This window comes from Rattus norvegicus, chromosome 15 (assembly GCF_036323735.1).
Source record: "Rattus norvegicus strain BN/NHsdMcwi chromosome 15, GRCr8, whole genome shotgun sequence".
Taxonomy (NCBI): domain Eukaryota; kingdom Metazoa; phylum Chordata; class Mammalia; order Rodentia; family Muridae; genus Rattus; species Rattus norvegicus.
The window spans coordinates 847,864-869,330 of record NC_086033.1 but is presented as its reverse complement, the minus strand read 5'-3'; the positions used below and the strand labels follow the sequence as shown (position 1 = coordinate 869,330).

The 21,467-nt window shown below is 40.2% G+C and overlaps 1 protein-coding gene across 33 annotated transcripts in view; it reads right to left on the bottom strand.

The window, feature by feature from the left end:
* The window catches only part of Kcnma1 (potassium calcium-activated channel subfamily M alpha 1), a 706,053-nt gene that overhangs the window by 187,787 nt on the left and 496,799 nt on the right, over positions 1-21,467 (bottom strand). For all 33 annotated transcript variants that reach the window (XM_063274699.1, XM_063274700.1, XM_063274706.1 and 30 more), the window contains exon 14: positions 19,339-19,494. In XM_063274699.1, coding sequence (XP_063130769.1) covers positions 19,339-19,494 — 156 coding nt within the window. The remainder of the gene's footprint in view (positions 1-19,338; positions 19,495-21,467) is intronic.

Genomic DNA, 21,467 nt, shown 5'->3' with positions numbered 1-21,467 from the left:
CCAACAGACACACCTTGATTTTACCAAATTAGTACACAGATAAAATCATGAACCCTTCAGGAGGTTGGAGACTGACAGAAAGGGGTTTGGGGAACTGGAATCATTTAGGCCGATGAGCCATGCTGCTGGCTGAGAAAATGCACTCAGTCAGAAGATTCTTCAAGTCTGTTTTTTCCCACAAAGAGTTTAAGGAACCACACTCAGTATCAGTCATTCACAAAAATGGTGGCGACACAAAACTGTAAGCATTATAGGTAGAGATGTTTTGTGCCACCTGGGAGCATAGTTAGCTATCAGGCTTTGTCCATTATCTTTTCCCAGCAGTGACTCAATGCTAATCTAGTCTCTAGTCTCATTGAAAGAACAAATCTAAACAGGATTTGTTATCTGCTCTCAAGAAGGAGAGAGTTTATGGACCAGGGGTTAAGTAAGAGTTTTTATACATTGCTAATTTTCTACCAACCTTAAGCTTCTTTTATTTTTCTAGACAGGTAAGGATTAGAAATAGAAGAGGCCACTCAAAACCTCACAGAAAAAAAATATCACATCTTAAATTGGTCTGGCTACCTTTTCCACCTTGCCTATCTGCTTATCCAGTGCAAAACATCCAAGAGGCCCACACTTCACAGACACATATGAATAAAAAGGCTGTGGGCTGCAGTGGTAAACTTGGATACCACTCTGATCCACAACTACATACGCATAGAGAAACAGATATATATGGACAGAGACCCATGGATGATCACAGTTCAGATGGATACCTAATTCTATTCTAAAAAGAGTACCAAGTCTCTTCCTTTCCTAGATCTTTCCTTGCTAATCTAATACAGGGAAATGGAAAATACCAATATATAATGGAACTGGCATTCCTATTGGCAAACAAATGTTATCTGAAACAGGAAAGTAAAGCATTAAAACCCTTAGGAAAGGAAAACAAAAGGAAATGAAAAGGAGTGGACCCCACTGTCCTAAAGACAAATGCTATAAACGTGGAAGCTAAGAATAAACAGAGATGTGTGCATGAGGACATGTTGGTTGTCTGAAATATCACCCCAGTCTCATGTTGATGAACCCCTAGATCTTAGCTGCTGAGGATGTTTTGTAAGGTTGTCAAAACCTTGAGCTGTGAGACCTATCTGAAGAGGTATGTCATTGGGTGTCTATACCTTCAGAGTTTGAATTGCCTTCAGATCAGTCCAGTGGATACCAGGGAATGCAATGCAAGTGCATTGCTGGCTTAGTGATATTTCCAAATGTAGTCTTTTTCCTTAGCCTCCTTGTTCTTATGTATTGTTCAGAGTCTTGACATAGCTGCTAAAGTGATCTGTCCAGGATTTATCACATTTAGTTCAGGTACACTGTGCTTCCTACATCTTACCCCAAACTAGGAATTCGTCTGTCCCCTTAGAGCTGTTCTTGCTTGCCCTGTACATGTCTCTTTGTATTGTCATCTAGCATGTCAATAATCATTCTCTTTGGGGAACCCTTGAACTAATCTACCCTTTACCAGAGGCTATGAATGTCAAAAATTGACAAGTTTTCTGGACAGATGGCAGCAAGACAGCTCCTGGTAGAACCATGTGAGATGGCTATTTCAACTGCGAAAGCAATTGGCTGACAGAGAAATGTTGGAACATCAGAAAAAGGGTTGAGGTCAATTTGGGCATCCAGCATCCATCTGCCGTCTTGAAAAATGGCACTACATTAAATCTTTCAACTAGGATTTGTGTGTGTGTGTGTGTGTGTGTGTGTGTGTGTGTGTGTGTGTGTAGTTTTTACCATTAACTACCATATGTATTTCATGGCAACATGAGTGCTGCTATTCCCTCGGTCCCTATCTGCTTCTGTGTGCACAGATAGAACTCAATAGTGGAAGAAACCTACTAGGGAGAAGTGTTCACTGCATGGCTGACAAGGAAGCAGACATTACAACAGGAGCGAGCTATGGATGGTACCCTCCTGAGCTTGTCAAGCTTTGACATTCATAGCCTCTGGCCAATGGTGGATTAGTTCAAGGGTTCCCCCAAAGAGAATGATTATTAACACACTAGAATAGGTAGCATTGATGGCAATGCAAAAGAGGCAATGCTTTCTTTGTTTAGAAAGATCACCAAAGCAACAGTACATTTGCCACTGCTTCCCTTGGTATCCTCTAGACTGATCTCAAGGTAACTCAAAGCCTGAAAGCAGCTACAATACTGTGGACATAGAAAGATCTAGAAGTCTTCATTCTGTCTCCAAGGACAGAGAAGAGAATGACTTGTACTTGAAAAGAATGGGGGAAATTAGTGTGGTTTATCCATTTTTTCCAGCTATTTCTTTTTGTGCCTTGAAACCACGCCATCCAAAAGGAACCATAGCAGGTGTGACAGTGTGTGCCAGAAGAAGGTTAAAGGAAATAGGAGAATTTGTCATGGGACTTAGTTACCAGAGAGGGAAAGTGAAGCTCTGTTGCTGCTTGTCTCTCTCCTTCTACTAGGCAACCCCAAATGCAGACATGGATGTAGAAAGTCTACAACAAAATGGAATATCCAAAATCTCATTGTTTCCTGGCTAGTACATCAAGAACTGATGAAATCTGATAGCACTGTAGAGATCAAAGAGAAAGATCATGGGGGAAGCAGCCTCATAGAACTATTTATGAACTCACAGGTTCACCCTATGTCATGTCTAGGAAAAACCTAATCTTCACAACTGATACTGACTTTGAGAATTAAACCATCATTCAGCCTGAGGCTGACACAGGACCCATAGAAACTGCATATCTATGAAAAGAGCAAAATTGGAATTTACAATGCAAAGGAATATGTGAAGCATGTGTAGCCTAAATCAAACTCAATTAGATGCTGACCAAAACTTAAAAAGATTCAGCGATTGATAAAAAAGAATAAAAATGTCTAGGATAGATACAATAAAAAGTAAGAATAACCAAGAAAAAAACTGCAACCAAGCTAGCATGGGAACATAATTGGCAGATGTCAGTATTTTCATGACAAGATAGATACTGGAATGAGCTGTCAATGTAGCATTCACGGAAATGTTCTAAAGAAGATCATATTTGTTAGATAGAAAGAGAAGAAAGGAAAAGAAAATAAAAAAACCAAAAATGGAAAAAATTAAAAGGCCAAGTCCTTTATTAAAGAAAGTAAAAAACCAGGAGAAGATGGAAGGTGGCTCCACAGTTTAAGTGTGCTTGCTGTGTACTCATTAGCACTAAAGTTCAGACTCCAGCCATTTAAGAAGATGGATGATCCACTCAAGATATTAGAATGGGGTAGAGACAAGAAGATTGCTGGGGCTTGCTCAATTCCAGCCTATCCAAAAGTACAAGTTCCAGGCTCTAGAAAAAACTGTTTCTCAAGGAAAACAGGTAGAGAGTAACAGAGAATGACTTAGTGCTATGTCTGGTCTTTGTTTGCATTCACAGATGTGCATGCACACATATGAATGAATGAATGAATGAATGAATGAATGAATGAATGAATGAACAAACATTGAATGGAAAAATCCAGACTTGAAAAACACCATCACTAAAATATTAAGTGGATAGATTCAACAGAATGAAGATAGAGGAAAGAATCAATTATTTTTTTTGAATGTTAAACAATAATTTATTGAGATCCTTCCCTCACAGCCTCTACAATTTTGAAGTCACTTTCTCTGCTTGTAGGTCTTGTTTGCTAGTTCCAGGAAGATGGAGAGGGGCAGGGGCGCAGAGCACTGCTCTATGTGACTCTTGAGTTGGTTGTATCTGTCTTCCTTGTACTTGAACACACTCTGCAGATCCAATGCCTCATACAGTGCTTTTGCCTTTACCACTTTTTCTGGGTCCTTCTACCCATAATTCTCCTCTAAAGTCTGGTGCTGTTAAATCAGGAACAGATAAACCATTTAAGCAATCCCATAACTCCTAAAGAAATAGAAGCAGTCATTAACAGTCTCCCAACCAAAAAGAGCCCATGTCCAGATGGGTTCAGTGCAGAATTCTATCAGACCTTCATAGAAGACCTCATACCAATACTATCCAAACTATTCCACAAAGTTGAAACAGATGGAGTGCTACCGAATTCCTTCTATGAAGCCACATTTACTCTTATACCTAAACCACACAAAGACCCAACAAAGAAAGAGAACTTCAGACCAATTTCCCTTATGAATATTGACGCAAAGATACTCAATAAAATTCTTGCAAACTGAAACCAAGAGCACATCAAAACCATTGTCCATCATGATAAAGTAGGATTCATCCCAGGGATGCAGGGATGGTTTAATATAAGGAAAACCATCAACGTAATCCACTATATAAACAAACTGAAAGATAAAAACTACATGATCATTTCATTAGATGCTGAGGAAAGCATTTGACAAAATTTAACACACCTTCATGAAAAAAGTACTGGAAAGAATATGAATTCAAGGCCCATACCTAAACATAGTAAAAGCCATATATGGCAAACCAGTAGCTAATATTAAACTAAATGGAGAGAAACTTGAAGCAATCCCACTAAAATCAGGGACTAGACAAGGCTGCCCGCTCTCTCCTACTTATTCAATATAGTTCTCGAAAGTTCTAGCCAGAGCAATCAGACAACAAAAGGAGATCAAAGGGATACAGATTGGAAAGGAAGAAGTCAAAATATCACTATTTGCAGATGATATGATAGTATATTTAAGTGATCCCAAAAGTTCCACCAGAGAACTACTAAACCTGATTAAACACCTTCAGCAAAGTGGCTGGGTATAAAATTAACTCACATAAATCAGTAGCCTTCCTCTACACAAAAGAGAAACAAGCCGAGAAAGAAATTAGGGAAACAACACCCTTCATAATAGTCCCAAATAATATAAAATACCTCGGTGTGACTTTAACCAAGCAAGTGAAAGATCTGTATGATAAGAACTTCAAGCTTCTGAAGAAAGAAATTGAAGAAGACCTCAGAAGATGGAAAGATATCCCATGCTCATGGATTGGCAGGATTAATATAGTAAAAATGGCCATTTTACCAAAAGCGATCTACAGATTCAATGCAATCTCCATCAAAATACCAATCCAATTCTTCAGAGGGTTAGACAGAACAATTTGCGAATTCATCTGGAATGACAAAAAGCCCAAGATAGCTAAAACTATCCTCAACAATAAAAGGACTTCAGGAGGAATCACTATCCCTGAACTCAAGCAGTATTACAGAGCAATACTGATAAAAACTGCATGGTATTGGTACAGAGATAGGCATATATATAAGTGGAATAGAATTGAAGACCCAGAAATGAACCCAAACACCTATGGTCACTTGATTTTTGACAAAGGAGCCAAAACCATCAAAGGGAAAAAAGATAGCATTTTCAGCAAATGGTGCTGGGTCAACTGGACGTCAACATGTAGAAGAATGCAGATCAATCCATGCTTATCACCCTGTACAAAGCTTAAGTCCAAGTGGATCAAGGACCTCCACATCAAACCAGATACACTCAAACTAATAGAAGAAAAAGTGGGGAAGAGTTTCGAACACATGGGCACTGAAAATTTCCTGAATAAAACACCAATGTCTTATGCTCTAAGATCAAGAATCGACAAATGGGATCTCATAAAACTACAAAGCTTCTGTAGGGCAAAGGACACTGTTGTTGGCAAAAAACGACAACCAACAAATTGGGAAAAGATCTTTACCAATTGTACAACTGATAGAGGGCTCATATCCAAAATATGCAAAGAACTCACGAAGTTAGATGGCAGGGAGACAAATAACCCTATTAAAAATGGGGTTCAGAGTTAAACAAAGAATTCACAGCTGAGGAATGCCATATGGCTGAGAAAAACCTAAACAAATGTTCAACATCTTTAGTCATCAGGGAAATGCAAATCAAAACAACCCTGAGATTCCACCTCACACCAGTCAGAATGGCTAAAATAAAAACTCCGGTGACAGCAGATCCTGGTGAGAATGTGGAGAAAGAGGAACACTCCTCCATTGTTGGTGGGATTGAAGATTGATACAATCATTCTGGAAATCAGTCTGGAAGTTCCTCAGAAAATTGGACATTGCACTACCTGTAGACCCAGCTATACCTCTCTTGGGCATATACCCAAAAGATGCTCCAACATATAACAAAGACATATGCTCCACGATGTTCATAGCAGCCTTATTTATAATAGCCAGAAGCTGGAAAGAACCCAGATGCCCTTCAATAGGGGAATGGATACAGAAAATGTGGTACATCTATACAATGGAATATTACTCCGCTATCAAAAACAATGACTTTATGAAATTCATAGGCAAATGGATGAAACTGGAAAATATCATCTTGAGTGAGGTAACCCAATCACAGAAAAACACACATGGTATACACTCATTGATAAGTGGATTTTAGCCCAAATGCTCAAATTACCCTAGATGCACAGAACACATGAAACTCAAGACGGATGACCAAAATGTGAATGCTTCACTCCTTCTTTAAAAGGGGAACAAGAATACCCTTGGGAGGGAAGAGGGAGGCAAAGTTTAGAACAGAGGCTGAAGGAATGCCCATTCAGAGCCTGCCCCACATGTGGCCCATACATACACAGCGACCAAACTAGATAAGATGGATGAAGCAAAGCAGTGCAGGCTGACAGGAACCAGATGTAGATCTCTCCTGAGAGATACTGCCAGAATATGGCAAATACACAGGTGAATGCCAGCAGCAAACCACTGAACTGAGAACATGACCCCCATTGAAGGAATCAGAAAAAGGACTGAAAGAGCTTGAAGGGGCTTGAGACCCCATATGAACAACAATACCAACCAACCAGAGCTTCCAGGGACTAAGCCACTACCCAAAGACTATACATGGACTGACCCTGGACTCTGACCTCATAGGTAGCAATGAATATTCTAGTAAGATCACCAGTGGAAGGGGAAACCCTTGGTCCTGCCAAGACTGAACCCCCAGTGAATGGGATTGTTGGGGAGAGGGCGGTAATGGGAGGAGGATGGGGAGGGAACACTCATGTAGAAGGGGAGGGGGAGGGATGAGGGGGATGTTTGCCTGGAAACTGGGAAAGGTAATAACAATTGAAATTTAAATAAGAAATACCCAATTTAATAAAGATGGAGAAAAAAAATTTCTAGAATAAAGACAGACACTAATAATCGCAGGGTTCATCTATATAATAACTACATTAGATCTATAATGTTTACATGCATAAATATTGGCACTGGGTATATAGTCTCACATTTATTAACTGCTTTAATAAATTAGTTAATTAAATAACTTTTAAGATAGTATCCAAATAACCTCAAACAAAAGAGGAGTGAAGAACACAAAAGCACAGTAATTAATCAAGAAGGAACTAATAAAATAGTGAGACCATATCCAAATATATTGATCTTTTGAGTCATAAATAAACAGATTTAATATAACCCATGGATTGACAAAAATTCACAGAATAGATGTTTTTAAAATGACCTACCTATTGTGGGGAAAGTGTAAAGAAAGTAACTTAGAATTTCATGATGTAGTTGGGTTCAAATGGGACTAAAGGGAAGTGATCTGCATTTGGCGGTGAAGGAACATTTCAGAAGAGGGGTTAAACTTTTTCAACAAAACAGTACAAAATACCGGGTTTAGAACCTGTAGAAATGAATATCTAAAGTAGTCTTCAAAACAAAATTAACAAGGATAAATGGAGACAAAATTTCCCCAAGTAACAGTTAGGTCCATCACAAAAACTCGATAGTATAAATGTTCACAGATTAAATACCTACAATCTAAATAACTCCAAAGTGCTCCAAAATATGAAAAATTTGTAACACTGACATGGCATTGCAAGAAAAGAAAAGGAAAACCTACCTTCATGAAACTCATGTGCTGAATCAAATGAGAACTGTATGCAGTTGCCTTTGGGGCTTATGTGTAAAATACATGTTGGACATAAGTAAATTCTGTGGTTTGGTTTGAATTTTCCCACCAAGACAGCTCAGTATGTCTGTACAAATATTCTAAAATCTAGAAAAAAAATATGGGACCCTTTTGACCCCACACTGAAAATTAAGCAACCTACTTCTTTTTTTTTTTTTTTTTTTTTTTTGGTTCTTTTTTTCGGAGCTGGGGACCAAACCCAGGGCCTTGTAGGCAAGCGCTCTACCACTGAGCTAAATCCCCAACCGCAACATACTTCTAAATGATGTATGGACCAAAGTTTAGAGGGCTGAGTCTATGTCTGTATTAGTTTTCTCATGGCTGGGACAAAACCCCTAGCCAAGACAACTTATAAAAGGAGTCACTGACTTGGGGTCACAGTTTGAGGTGGTATAAATGGTATAGACACTCTGACTAACGGTTCGGCAGTTTCTTTTAAAGTTAAACAGAAACTTGACCTTATAAACCAAGAATCCTATTCTGTGTATTTCCTCATATAAACTTCCATACAAATATTTATATCAACTTTTGTTATGACCCCTCCCACCACTATGCCCAAGAAACTAGAAGTAGCTAATTGCTGTGCCTGCTCCATGAATGAACTGATGAACAAACTTTGGAACAACATAAAAATGTCACATCATTCAGTAATCAGAAGGGATGGAGTTTTGATTCCTGCAACAGCATAGAGGGAGTTTTAAAAAACATGACTCTGAAAGAAAAGAAGTTTATTGCATGACACTTTGATAAGACTCATCAGAAAACATGGAACTATAATAAAAGAGAATGGAGCCCTGATCCTTAGAGGGTTTAGAGTTAACTTAAGGGAATGTGGAGTTTGGAAACTATTCTGTATTCTGTGGTGAGGTGATTGATATACGGCCCTATGCATATGTGTTAAAAATATGTGGCACTGGACTTGGATGGGAACAGTCATTCCCAAGCCTTCATGGGACCACATGCCTAAGGATTTTCCTCTAATGGAGAACAGCCAAAGAAATGCTGGACCTAGCAAGCAGATTTCTATTTCTTATTTCACAGCTTTGCTCCCTGAACCCCAAATTAATTGAGTCACTTGAATTAATTTTTTTTCTATGATCAGAAGAGGTTAGAGAGGATTAAGGCTAAACATTTTTTTCTAGAAAATTCTTTTTACTTTTTTGTGACACGGCTTAGCCCTCATGACTCTGGCTTCTGACATCTTCCATGTGCTGGAAGCCTCCTGTACTGCAGTCGGATGCCCTTGCCCTTCCTTTAGACGGTCAGGACTGGGCTAGCTAATCTTCCTTCCACCTTATGCTCCAAACAAATATATCACCCAAGTTTTTCCATATTTGGTTAAAGTACTTGACTTAAGCAGGAAATCCTTTCATATGAAAAGGTGTCATAATCTCAGAAGACATACATTCCTCGGTCACTTTCTCATGAAGGACAACATAGGAAAAAGGGGAGAACATGAGTTTCCCTACCTTATTTTGCAATTGTATTTATGTATGTTTGTGTGTGCGCACGCATGCCTACCTATACATGCACACCCAAGTGCAGTGCCCACAGAGGCCAGAGGATATTAAATACCCTGAGACTGGAGGTGCAGACATATTCTGAGCTTCCTGATATGGATGCTGAAAACTGAACTCAGGTCTTTTGCAAGAGCAGCATGTGCTCTTTAATGCTGGACTGTCTCTCTAACTCGGAAAACTGTCTTAATATTTATACTTCAATAGTTTGGCTGAGTTGATAGAAAAATCTAGGGTACTGCCTTTACAAGCATTGCAGAGTAGTTTCTGTTTTTAGAAGCTATTGATTTGAATGTATATGAGCAGTGTTTGAAGTTGAGACATTTCTCTAGCAAAAGCAGTATATACCAGTGGGTAGAGACATAAGCTAGTAATATGTGGTGAATTGCTTGGCCTGGCTCTACCATCCCCCAACCAGCTAGACAGACCAAAGTGAGAATCTTTAGTAACTTCTTGCTCTCAAAGAATGACAGAGCCCTTCTTTTGGACAGAGATCATAGCTTCTTTACACTTGTTAAAATTTCCAGGTGCCTTCAAAAAAATGCTTACTCTTCTGGTGAAGTAAAAATTAATTTCAATAAAAATGTTTGCCTTGGCTAGAGGGATGGATGGCTTGGGGTTTAAAAGCACTAGATGCTCTTGTAAAGGACCTGAGCTCTGTTTCCAGCACCCCTATTGGGAAGCTCACATCTGGTTGTAAGGCCAACTCCAGGAGCTCTGATTCCCTCCTCTGTGTAGCCTCTGCAGTCACTGCATGTACATGGTAAAGATACAGTCAGCCGCACACACAAGAATTTAAAACCGAAAAAGAAGAAAAAGGATAATAAAGGAAAAGTTATAAAACGTATAACCATGAAAGGGCTATGAAAACTGAGAGGACTCAGATAATTTAAAGGTCATGACAAAATACTTACCATGGGTACTCCTACATGTGGAGTAGTTACCTGAAAGTTCGAAATTCCTGCTCCTGCTCTGCATGGACACTCTCGGTATGGCTGTGCCACTAACCAGCAGACTTACGTGAATCTGAAGTTATCGTCTGTATTTCCTGCTTGAATTATTACTAACAGTGATGCAGAGGGAGTAGGAGAAAGAAGAGTAAGAGGAGAGGAGGAGCATGAGGCAGCTGGAAGAATAGGGAAGTCAGGTGAAGCCTGTGATGTCTAGGTGTGTGTAGGAACATATGCAATCAATTAATAGTTTCTGAAAAGGCTCAGTTTAATGTCAACAGGCTTGTTATCAAGGAGATGGTCCTCATTGCATATCAGTGACAACATCCAGGCCAGAGAGAGCCACAGTTTCTCCTGGGTTGTCACATTAAGTCTGGACTGTTGCGGCTTTCATGGCTCCACACTCCCTGAGCATGGACTCATGTGTTATGTAATCTTTCTGCCCTGCCTTCCCCTTTGTTCAGTCCATGCCAAGAGCTAAATAAAAGAATCCATATGCGATTACAGCTATAAAACCAAAAGGAAAATATTAGATGAAAATATAACATTCTGGGGTTTCTAAGTTTGTTTTACCTTTAATGCTAGGCAGACAGTTTACACAAATCATTTTGCTGCAAAGTAAAGAATAATGAGTTAAATGTGTTCCCTGTCACCATCAATCATGTAGGTTTGCCTTTGACTGACCAAGCACATAAGACACATGAAATAACTTTCTAATCGTGTTAGAGGGAGGGGGTAGGGGAAGATCGAGAGAGCACTGAAGCTTCCTTATTTTATTCAGAAGTTTCATTGACATTTTCTGGCAATCTTCTTACGTGCTGCACGGCCTTCTCTTTGCTAATAATGTTTGCCTTGAGAATTTGTAAAGGTCTGAGAACTCCTTAATTCAATGTTCTAGAAATTACCAGGGCCATAGGGGAATGGAATCCCTGTTAATAACTCATGGATTGCTTCTCTCTTTATTTGAAATAGTTTGCATGGAAGCTACTCAACTTTGAGTTGGGCATGAGAGATTGTGGGCAGAGATGGTGATGTTGGAGGGGGCAACACATTGTGGCAAGGTCTGTGATCTAGAGAGACTAAAGTAGGAAGGAAAAAAGAAGAGATATATGATGGTGCTGGCCCAAATAGGATATTGAGACTTAGCAAATGTATTTAAATTTCAGGGTGTTTATTTTGAATTGTGAATTTAAACAACACAGTGACTATATTTTCTGGCAGTCAAGATAGTTTATAACCAAATCTAGCCAGCTTCTTTGCAAGCTTTGCCAAGGATTATAAAGCTTTGCATTTTAAGCTTCTATGCAGAGACGAAGCTCTTTGGTTGGGCCAGTGAACCACATACAGTAGCAGAGGAAGACATTTCAGAACCCAAATCATTCCAAATCGTAAGTCCCAGTTAGTCTGGGCCCCACACTCAGATATCTAAAACACAAGCTGGCAAGGCTAAGCTGAAATTGATTGATTGATTGATTGATTGATTCATTCATTCATTCATTCATTCTTCCACGCATTCAACATGTATTTACTGAGCTCCTGATACTGAGGCTCCTGTGAATAGCCATGGCTTCACAGTGCCTCCATTTTATGAAGGAAAAGAAAGAAATAGACAAGAAACAATACCATGGTGGAGGAGTTGACAAACAGGCAAAGCCAAGAGGATGAAGGAGACCTGTATGTATGGAATGTGCAGGCCTGGGTGATGGGGATTTCTAAAATGTAATTCTGCTATTTTACCACATGGAATTTTTATCTCCCTAGGGAGAGAAAAACATCTACATTCTCCTGGACAACAGGGAGACATGTGATATCTGCTTCCTAAGAAGCCTTCAGAGTCCCAGGAAATGTTCTAGATTTGGTTTTATCTTGATTGTCCTATAATTTCCCAGAGATGCAATTGAAGTATTAAGCACCCCTTAATCAATATGTCCTGACGGAGATGCTGTCACATGCCTGTAATCTTAGCACTCAGGAAGTAGAAGCAGAAGATCATGAGTTGAAGACAATCTGAATAGTGAGACCCTGTCTTGAAAACAGACAAATGAAGATGCAACAACAACAACCAAAAAAAGAAAGAAAAAAGAAAACCACACAAACATATAGGTAAGAGGTCTTAGGCTAAGAGTCAAAGCACAGAGTTGGAGAGGTGGCTCAGTGGTTAAGAGCACAGACTGCTCTTCCAGAGGTCTTGAGTTCAATTCCCAGCAATCACATGGTGGCTCACGACCATCTGTAATGGGATCTGATGCCCTCTTGTGTGTTTAAAGAAAGAAAAAACAAGTACTCACAGATGTAAAATAAATAAATCTTTAAAAAAACAACAAAAATATCCGAAAAGCTAAAAGGAAATAAAAAGGTGATATACAATCATCATAAACTAAAAAGTTCAATATTGAGGAATATAACATTTCCAAAGATGACTCAGAAGCAATGCCAATTATCTGACTTACAAAATAAGTGAGAATTCTTACGGTATCAATAATGTTCTGTTTCTTAATCTGTGCCACTCATACATGGGAATGTTGAGCTGATGAATATTTAACAAATTAAACATTTATTACAAATGTCTTTTTCTCTTTGCGTATTATAAATAAAAGTATGTTTTAACTCTTTTATAAAAAATAGTCTGACGTTTTAAAATATGGTCTTGCTGAAAATTTTTATTTTGAGCAAAGGCAGAAGGGTTTGATAGGAAGCAAGCATCTACTTAGGAGAACATTCTAGATAGAGGGAACCCAGCACGTATAAATCCTAATGCAGTAAAGGGAATGTGAGAGACACAAGGTGCAGGACAGTACTTGGTACACTGGCATCAAGAAGAATACAGGAACCTCACTGCTTAGTACCTGGCAGCCAATGCTATGATTTTGGTTTTGAGGCAATTAGATGATATGGTAGACTTATGCAGAAGATTGACATGATCTCATTCATGTTTGGGAAAATTATTTAAGAAAACAAGATGAGTCTAGACTTGAGCATCTAGAAGGTTGGTAACCACATAAAAGATGGTGGTTCTTTGGATCGATCAGTAAGAATGAAATTGGTGGCAAGTACTCAGATTCTGGGCCTACTTTCAAGGTCCAATCAGGGTGTCATGATGAATTGAATTTGGTGCTTGAGGAGGGTTGGGGTGGGCAGCCAAAGATGACTCTAAAGGTGAGTATCTGGAAGGATGGCGTTGCCAAATGTGGGTGGTGACTTCACAGGGAAACTTCACAGGGAAGAACAGGGATTCACTTCTGGAAATTTGAAATCTGAGAGGAGATGCGGCATTCAAATGGGAATGCGGCATGACAGTTGGATGGATATTGCTGGGTTGTTATTGGAGGCCTAAGTCTGTAAGCCTATCTGTCTATCTAAATGATATTAAAACATTGTATATTCCTAAAGAAGCAAAGGTAGCTGTATTGGAAACTTCTCTCCACAGGAGTGATGGCATTTCATTCTCATGAAGCGACTTTCACTTTGATTGGCATCACCCATGGGTGATGGAGCCAAAACATTTGTATATCACTATCTGTAGGTTTATGTGCCAAGACAAAGAAGTCTTTCTTAGCATTCTCTCCTTGATACCAGCCTTATGCATTGCAACTCTGGCCTGGCTAGAGCTCCTGACAAATCCCCACACTCCCACAAGAGGATGAGCATGCTGACCTAGAAATAGGCTGTTGAGTTTATGCCCAACAAGAAGTAAGAGCAGGTTGATGTGATAGCTAGTTCTCTTTGTTAACCTGACTGGGTCATGATGTTCCCAGATATTTGATTATTGTTCTAGACATAGCTGTGAAGGTATTTCTGGATGCAATAAATATGTTTGAAGTGGTAGAATAAGGGAGATTATATTCCTTCTGTGGGTGGATCATATCCAAACCATCAAAAGTTGTATTGGAACACATACTAGGAGTCGTAGAAATCTGTTCTCTCTAATCGAACTAAGACTGAAACCTATACTAAGTCTCCTTATTCTCAGACCTTCAAAATGACTGATAACATCCCTGCGGCTCTCCACCATCTCCAGTGCAGACATTGTAACTCAGCTTTCATACAAAGTGAATCAACTTGTTCTAATCAATATCTCCCTCTCTTGGTTACTCGTATTAGAACACATATTGATTAATGATGGGTATTCATCTGAAGAAGTCTTTAGTGGGTAATTTCATCATGCAAACATCAAAGTACATATGTGTCCAAACCAAAATAAGAATAGCCATCACTACATGAAATGGGACTGCTACGTGCAGTCTGCCAATTACGAAATGCCATTATGTGACACATGACTGCATGCACATACATACACATTCGCACATCACATACATATTTGGTTTGGTTTTGCCAGAGAGCCCTAGTCCTTAAGCCAATACTCCTAAGAGCCTAGGTCATTTTTGATCTTGTCACAGTCCTAAATGAACTCCTCACCTATCTGGCGCAGTGACTCTGACCCTTACAGAGCTGACCAGAGAGAAAGATGAATAAGGTCCATTGGCAGGACTATGCAAATATGAGCCCACACATTTCCTATCAGAGAAGAAGTTTCCTGAATCTTATCGGAGCTTCCAAGCCATAAGCTTGTGTGTTGCCAGAAAGGCAACAGGGATATAGGTGCCTCTGGAATCTCTAGTGAATCAATGGTTTCCATAAAATGAAGCTCAGAAACCAAGCCACATACTAAGGTGGCTATCCCTGCTAAGGAATCGTCTCATCCACTATTTCCTTTTGGTGACCTCAGGGACAAGTCTGAAACTGATTCCTAGGGTTTATCAATTCTAAGCTACCTGCCTGCTCCTTTTTTTACTGCATAGTGTCTGCCACCATAGAGTGACACCAGTGACAATGTCATGAGTATGTAGGGCATTAGGAGAGTAAAAATAATTTTAAGCTCAAGGCTTTAAAAGTAGATAGAATTCAGTATATTTGGGCAGTTAATCAAAGGTCTTTATATTTCAGCTCCTGAACCAGATTATTCTTATACACGAACGTATCCAAACACAAAATAGTGCATAAATACAATTCAAACTAAAGTACTAAAACGATTCATTTAAGTTGGGCATGGCAGAATACCATGACCAAGACAATGAGTAAAAGGGAGCATTTATTTAGTTTACATTGTCAGAAAGAAAGTCCATCATGGTGGAAAGGCATGGCAACAAGTGGTAGGTGTTCCAGAGCTGGAAGCTGAGAGATCACGTCTTAAACTGTGAGCATGAAACAGACACGGCAAATCAGAAATAACTGAGGCTATGAACTCTCAAAGCCTGCCCCCAGCAATGGCTTCCTCCAGCATAGCTGCCTCTCCTACAACCTTCCCAAACAGTGCCATCAACTGGGGACAAAGAGTTCGACTACCTGAGCTTATGGAAAATATACTCTCCTTTAAGACACCATACTAACATTACACATTTTCTCCATTCTCACAACTGACTTCCTGACAAAGATACTGCAGATTACATGCCATGCTATAGGGTGTGTGTGTGTGTGTGTGCGTGTGTGTGTGTGTGTGTGTGTGTGTGTGTGTCTGTAAAATGAAAAATCAGCAGAGTTAAAATAACTGGCAAGTGTGAGATCTGTTTTAATGTGCACAATTGGAAGTTTCAGCGTTGAATGAGAAACAGTTTTAAGAGTCAATCAGTTTTTTCAGAGAGAAACAAGCACTTACACAAATACATAATTCATGGTGTCTAAGAATGGTTTCTTCTAGTATGAATAATAGCTCAATTCATAAAAATAGAAGGTCCAGCCCAACATGAAACTCTACAGGTAGAATAGGAAGTTAAAACTACATAGACTAACAAACGAAAACAACCCCCACCCAAAAAATATCAATGGTCTTAAAGTGTGGCTCACTTATTGAGGGCTGAGGCGATGGCAGACAGGCTAAACAAGTCCATTGTCTTGGTCTTTCCGGAAGACATTAAGGAGACTTTCCCTGAAATCTGAGAGGCCAGTGAAAGGAGATCAGAGAGTAGGGAGTAAACAGGATGTCCCAGGCCAGGAGATAAGTCACAGGCACCAAAACATCTGCTGGCTCTGATTAACAGACTTCAAGGGTGAAAATGAATCCTTGCTGAAAAAAAAAAATGCTTAGCTTGCCTTGCAAGCAGCCACAGAGATATAGGACCCCTGGGGATCAATGTGGGCTTCTTTCAGAAAGGTATTGGATGCGAGGTTAGAGTGAATTTATAAAAGCCAGCACATCTTAACAGTAGAGGAAATGCATTGAAGCATAAATGGAAAAGATTAAGAATAAACAACCATAAGGGGAAAAACAAAAAGCCAAAAGTGTCTACAGAAATTCATCACTCCTAAAAAAGTAAGTTAAAATATCAATAAATTCCAAACTACTTAGGTCAATTCAGAGGTAACATATCTAAATGAAGACAAGGTTTTAAAAGGTAATGGGGGGGCCCTAGGTTCAGATCTTTGAGAGTGACTTGTATAAGGATAAGTATCCACATGTATTTCTTCTCATCTCCAGTCTAGAGTCTAGGCCCTCTATGCAAATCCCACATTTCAGTAGAACCCCTTTCTTCTGCTAAACCTCACTGTCTTCAGTTTTGGTCTGGGACTTTTGGTTTATACATAATAAAAGTGTGCAATTCTTTTTTTTTTTTTCCCGGAGCTGGGGACCGAACCCAAGGCCTTGTGCTTGCTAGGCAAGCATTCTACCACTGAGCTAAAGGCTTCGAAGATAACCACTATGCTTCTGCCTGTGACACATCTACATGTTAGAGTCTTGTTTATCTTACTCCTTTGAGCAGAAGCAGAGTATAAACAGACACAACCTGCTCAGGGCAAGGAAGAAGGTAAGTTCACATCTCCCTTTGGCTTCTAGAAACACTAAATGCTCCCAAAGGATAAAGTGCTGCCAAAACCCTATCCTGGTGGAAGTGCTGAGGAGTTCTCTACCGTAGGATATGGGGGCGTTGGGGAAGGAATTGATTTCCATAAACAAGAATCCATTTACATATCACCTTCTCCACCTATACTCATCCCACACAAAAACATGTAAATGCTTTGCAATAATATAGAAAACACACTGAGGAACGGATAACGGTATGATTTTCGGCAGGTTGTAAAATGGCTTTAGGACTGAGGGATATGCATACGTAGATGACAATATAGAAGTGTGAATGCATTAAGTAAGACTGGCCCTACTCTAAATTTTAAAGTTTAGTAAAGGAAGTCATATGTTATTTGTACGCTATGCCCTTAACAAAGTCTAACGTGAAGATCACCTCCATGTCAAAAGGTCATATCCAGAAAGCTGCCTCCAAACATGGGGAGAGCTGGCCCTGGACAGAAATAATGCAGTAACCCTGGGAGGCAAATGTGTTTCCACTTATACCAGGGCCCAGTCCAGCCTTTCCCACAGGCGCTTCCTAAATAGGAACTTGGCAATGGGATTTGCAGAGCTGGAAGGAAAGTCCTTGGCTTTAGAGGTGAGGCCCGTCAGGGTCCTGAGGAAAGTCAGGCAGAAGTTCTCCCTGTTGGTAATAACACTATAGAATCAGTGTCATATCCATTTTATTAATTTTCTTGACAGGCAGATCTAGTTACCATGCAAGCACCACAAAATCAAAACATACGCATGTCAAGTGGCCCCATCTGTGGTGGGCCTCTGCCAAGGCCCATGTCACATCAACACAAGAAAGGCAGAACCCAGTCCCTCTGACCATGTGCTGGGTCCTATGATCAAACCTCTGCTGGGAGGAAACCACTAGAGCTCCACTGAAAGAGACAGGGCAGTTCTGGTGACAGTTTGTTATCCTAGGTCTGGCCTCCTTAGATTGAGCGGACAAGTCCTGGGAGACACATGGCTACATCTGGCTTTGGTGTCCCATCTCTAAACACAGCCACACAGACCTCCCTGTGACTCCCATTTTGCCTGCATTCTGTTTCTTCTATGCAGGATAAAAGGAACCTGGATAAAAGAAGACATCTAGAGGCATGTAGTGACTTGGGTTTGTAATTGGGGTTGAACTTGAAGTTCTATTGAGCTGATATGTATGGGCACAGAGTAAGCACAAGAAAACATATTTTCAATCAAGTTGTCATTAACTATGCGCATTGCTACAGTGAAAACAGCAGGGTCCAACAGGAGTTATTCTCTAAGTCACACTATGAGAACTACAACTGGTTAAACAATGCCAATGACATTGGTACAAAGGTAAAGACTTGACACCTTCCAGCTCTAAGTAACACAATTCATGGATGTGGTGTGCCACCTTGACTGCCTAAACCAACACTATAGAAACTTGCTTAGTCAGGCACCTAGATGCAGAGGCACTTAGGACCCTGGGCCCTAGAGAACAGAATGGGCTCATTCTCTGCCCCACTAGTTGGTCCAGCAGCCATCTGGAGTCTGGGAGTGGCTGCCCAGTGAGCTCTGACAGGGAGATGAACACATCCAGACTGCATGTCTCTTGGGGTAAAGACTCAGTTCATCTTTTCTTTCTCCATTCAAATAGCCATGGCATGTCAGCCTTACTGGCCCCCTTGATTGTGCAGAAGTAAATAAATGAATTATGTTGTTGGGGTTTGGGCTTCAGCACAAACACATGGTCTGCATTTATCCACACAGTGAGAGGTCCACCAGCCACTTGATATAAAAGAGGAAAATGATAATTCTTTTCTTTAGGCACTCTGGTACCATATGGAATGTATATAAATCATATTTTTGTTTTAACAGCGGAGGCTTTGTTGATAGATAAACATGTGGTTTATCTAAAAAAAAGAGAGAGAGAGAGAGAGGATTGTGCTTTGAACAATCATTTAATGGCCACGGATGTGCCAAATAAAAATAAAAACATAATTTTGAAAGGAGCTGGCCTCGTTCCCAAATCTGTAACAAGGAATTTCTTCTCAACCAGAGAAGTTAAAGCCCGTCGATCTGTTTTGAGTTTAAGCTGTGCTCTACTCAACCCCACGACAAATGGAATCCTAGGCTAATGTGCTCTAATAAGACAAGACGTTACCTTTATGAATGACCTCATAGAGAAGAGATTGGCAAGCATTGTGGAGAGGCCTTGAGCCAGACAGCTCTGGGCTATGAAACCCAACTTGAGCTCTGCAAGGCATATTGCGTCATCACCCTCTTTCCAGTTCCAGCTGGGGATGTTGAGCAGATGGGCCTGTGGGAATAACAAGAGGTATGAGACCCTGTTCTGCTCCACGTCTGAGTGTCTAAAACCTCTTCTGGGAACTGCTGCATTGTCCAAGGACACCAGGTCATCTGAACTCATCCTTTCTGCCCTCTGCCTGGGTCTAAGGACTGTTGCGAGGGTCTATACTTCTGTTCAGCAGACTTTGGCCTCTTGGCAACATTGCTTCTACACTCACCAGGTCCACATCCTCCTCTCAAGTTTGCTATTTAGCCAGATTCGACCCAGAAGGGAATTTTCTCTTGTGAGACACATCAGCCCCCAGCATTAAGAAGTCTAGCTAGCTTGTTTTTTAAAGTAGCTCTCAAGTAGTATTAGATTTCCAGATGTCTGTGTGTCTGAGTACTCTTGCATTCTTTTTCCTGTCTTCACAATAATCTAGATTAGTGATGCCCCAAACTTGAGTAGGTACCTGGCATACCCTGCAATGTGTAAAAACAAAACAAAACAAAAACCTACAGGATGTTGGCCCCCACTATGCTGTTTCTCACTGATGAGATCTGGGGTGGAGCTGGAGAACCTGTAACTCTACATGTGGGAGGAAATGCTGCTTCTATGGAAGCCACGGTGCACCACAGACACAGGCATCCTGTGATTGTTCTCAGATGAACTGTCGTATGGCAAGGTAGGTCAGACCCCAACTCATAGACACAGAAGCATGCTCACACAATTATTTGCCATTGGCATGCAGTAGAGAATTGTACATGGCAGAATGAGTGAAAAAGTTGGAATCCAGGAAGTTCTCTAGTGTTTGGGTATTTACAAATAACAACAATAACAAGAGAAGAGAGTTACAAGATCTGAATGTCAGGGTCAACACTTACATTCAAAAATACCGATTATATAAGTTTGAAACAAGAAGACAGATCTAAGAGTGTATGTGAAAGAGAGAAGGAGAGAGCGGGGCATAGCAGTTAAGTGCAGAGGAAACTAAAAACCCAATTAGAAGCCATGGGATACATGACACAGAAAGCCACAGCTTGCTTGTAACAGTCTCCAGAGCAAAGGAAAAAGACTCTATTCTATAAGAATAGGCCGAATTTGTTCCACAGAATTTGATCCAGTTTTAACAGTCAAACTTAGAGAGGTGTGATCAATGGCCAGAAGACAATGAGGAGGACAAGAGGAGATGAGTGCTCTGGAAAAAAATCTCTTGAGAAACAGTTAAAAGATCCAGAAATACTCAAGATACAGAGGGACATCCTTGGGGACATAGGATGCTCATCACATCTGGACACCTCAGGTCTTGCCTGGAGCGAGAATTAGGACTGTCCATATATTATATATATGCATATATATATATATTAAAAGAAATTTCTAAGGATGAAATTTGTCCAATAAATAGAGAAGACTATTTAAACACACACACACATGCATGCATACATGCATGCATGCACACATGCACGCATACATACACACACAGTCTTTATTCCTAAGACTTAGCATTTTGACAAGATGCTATAGTAAATCATGTTTTGTAGAGGAAGTTGACCCAGAGTCCTTCTAAGTCCCTTACAGTCCAAGATTCTATAGTTCTGAAATTATTTCTTGCCATGTACCAGCAAACTGGAGCAGTAAACAAGGCTTCCCGTCACTTTTGGAACAACAGAGGCCAGTTGCAATAGAAGGATGGATGATTCTATTGTAGAAAAAAGAGCAAAGCCCAGGCCTCTTTACTCTGCTTAGAAAAACCACACTTTTGTGAAATGTCTGCTTGCAAAATCCACCTCTGTGACAGTCTCCAATCCTGAGCCAGCAGTGGTTACTGCTGAAAAATGACTGCTTGCTCCCCAACCCAAGTAAAACAGGCCTGTGTGTGGGCCAAAGGGAAGTGTGATTTGTGTGGAGCTCAGTACCAGAGGGTCTTCTGCACATCACATACTGAATGCCAACAGATAGCCACACCCTCTCTCCCATTTCTTTCCCCATTCTTCCTTGGCTTA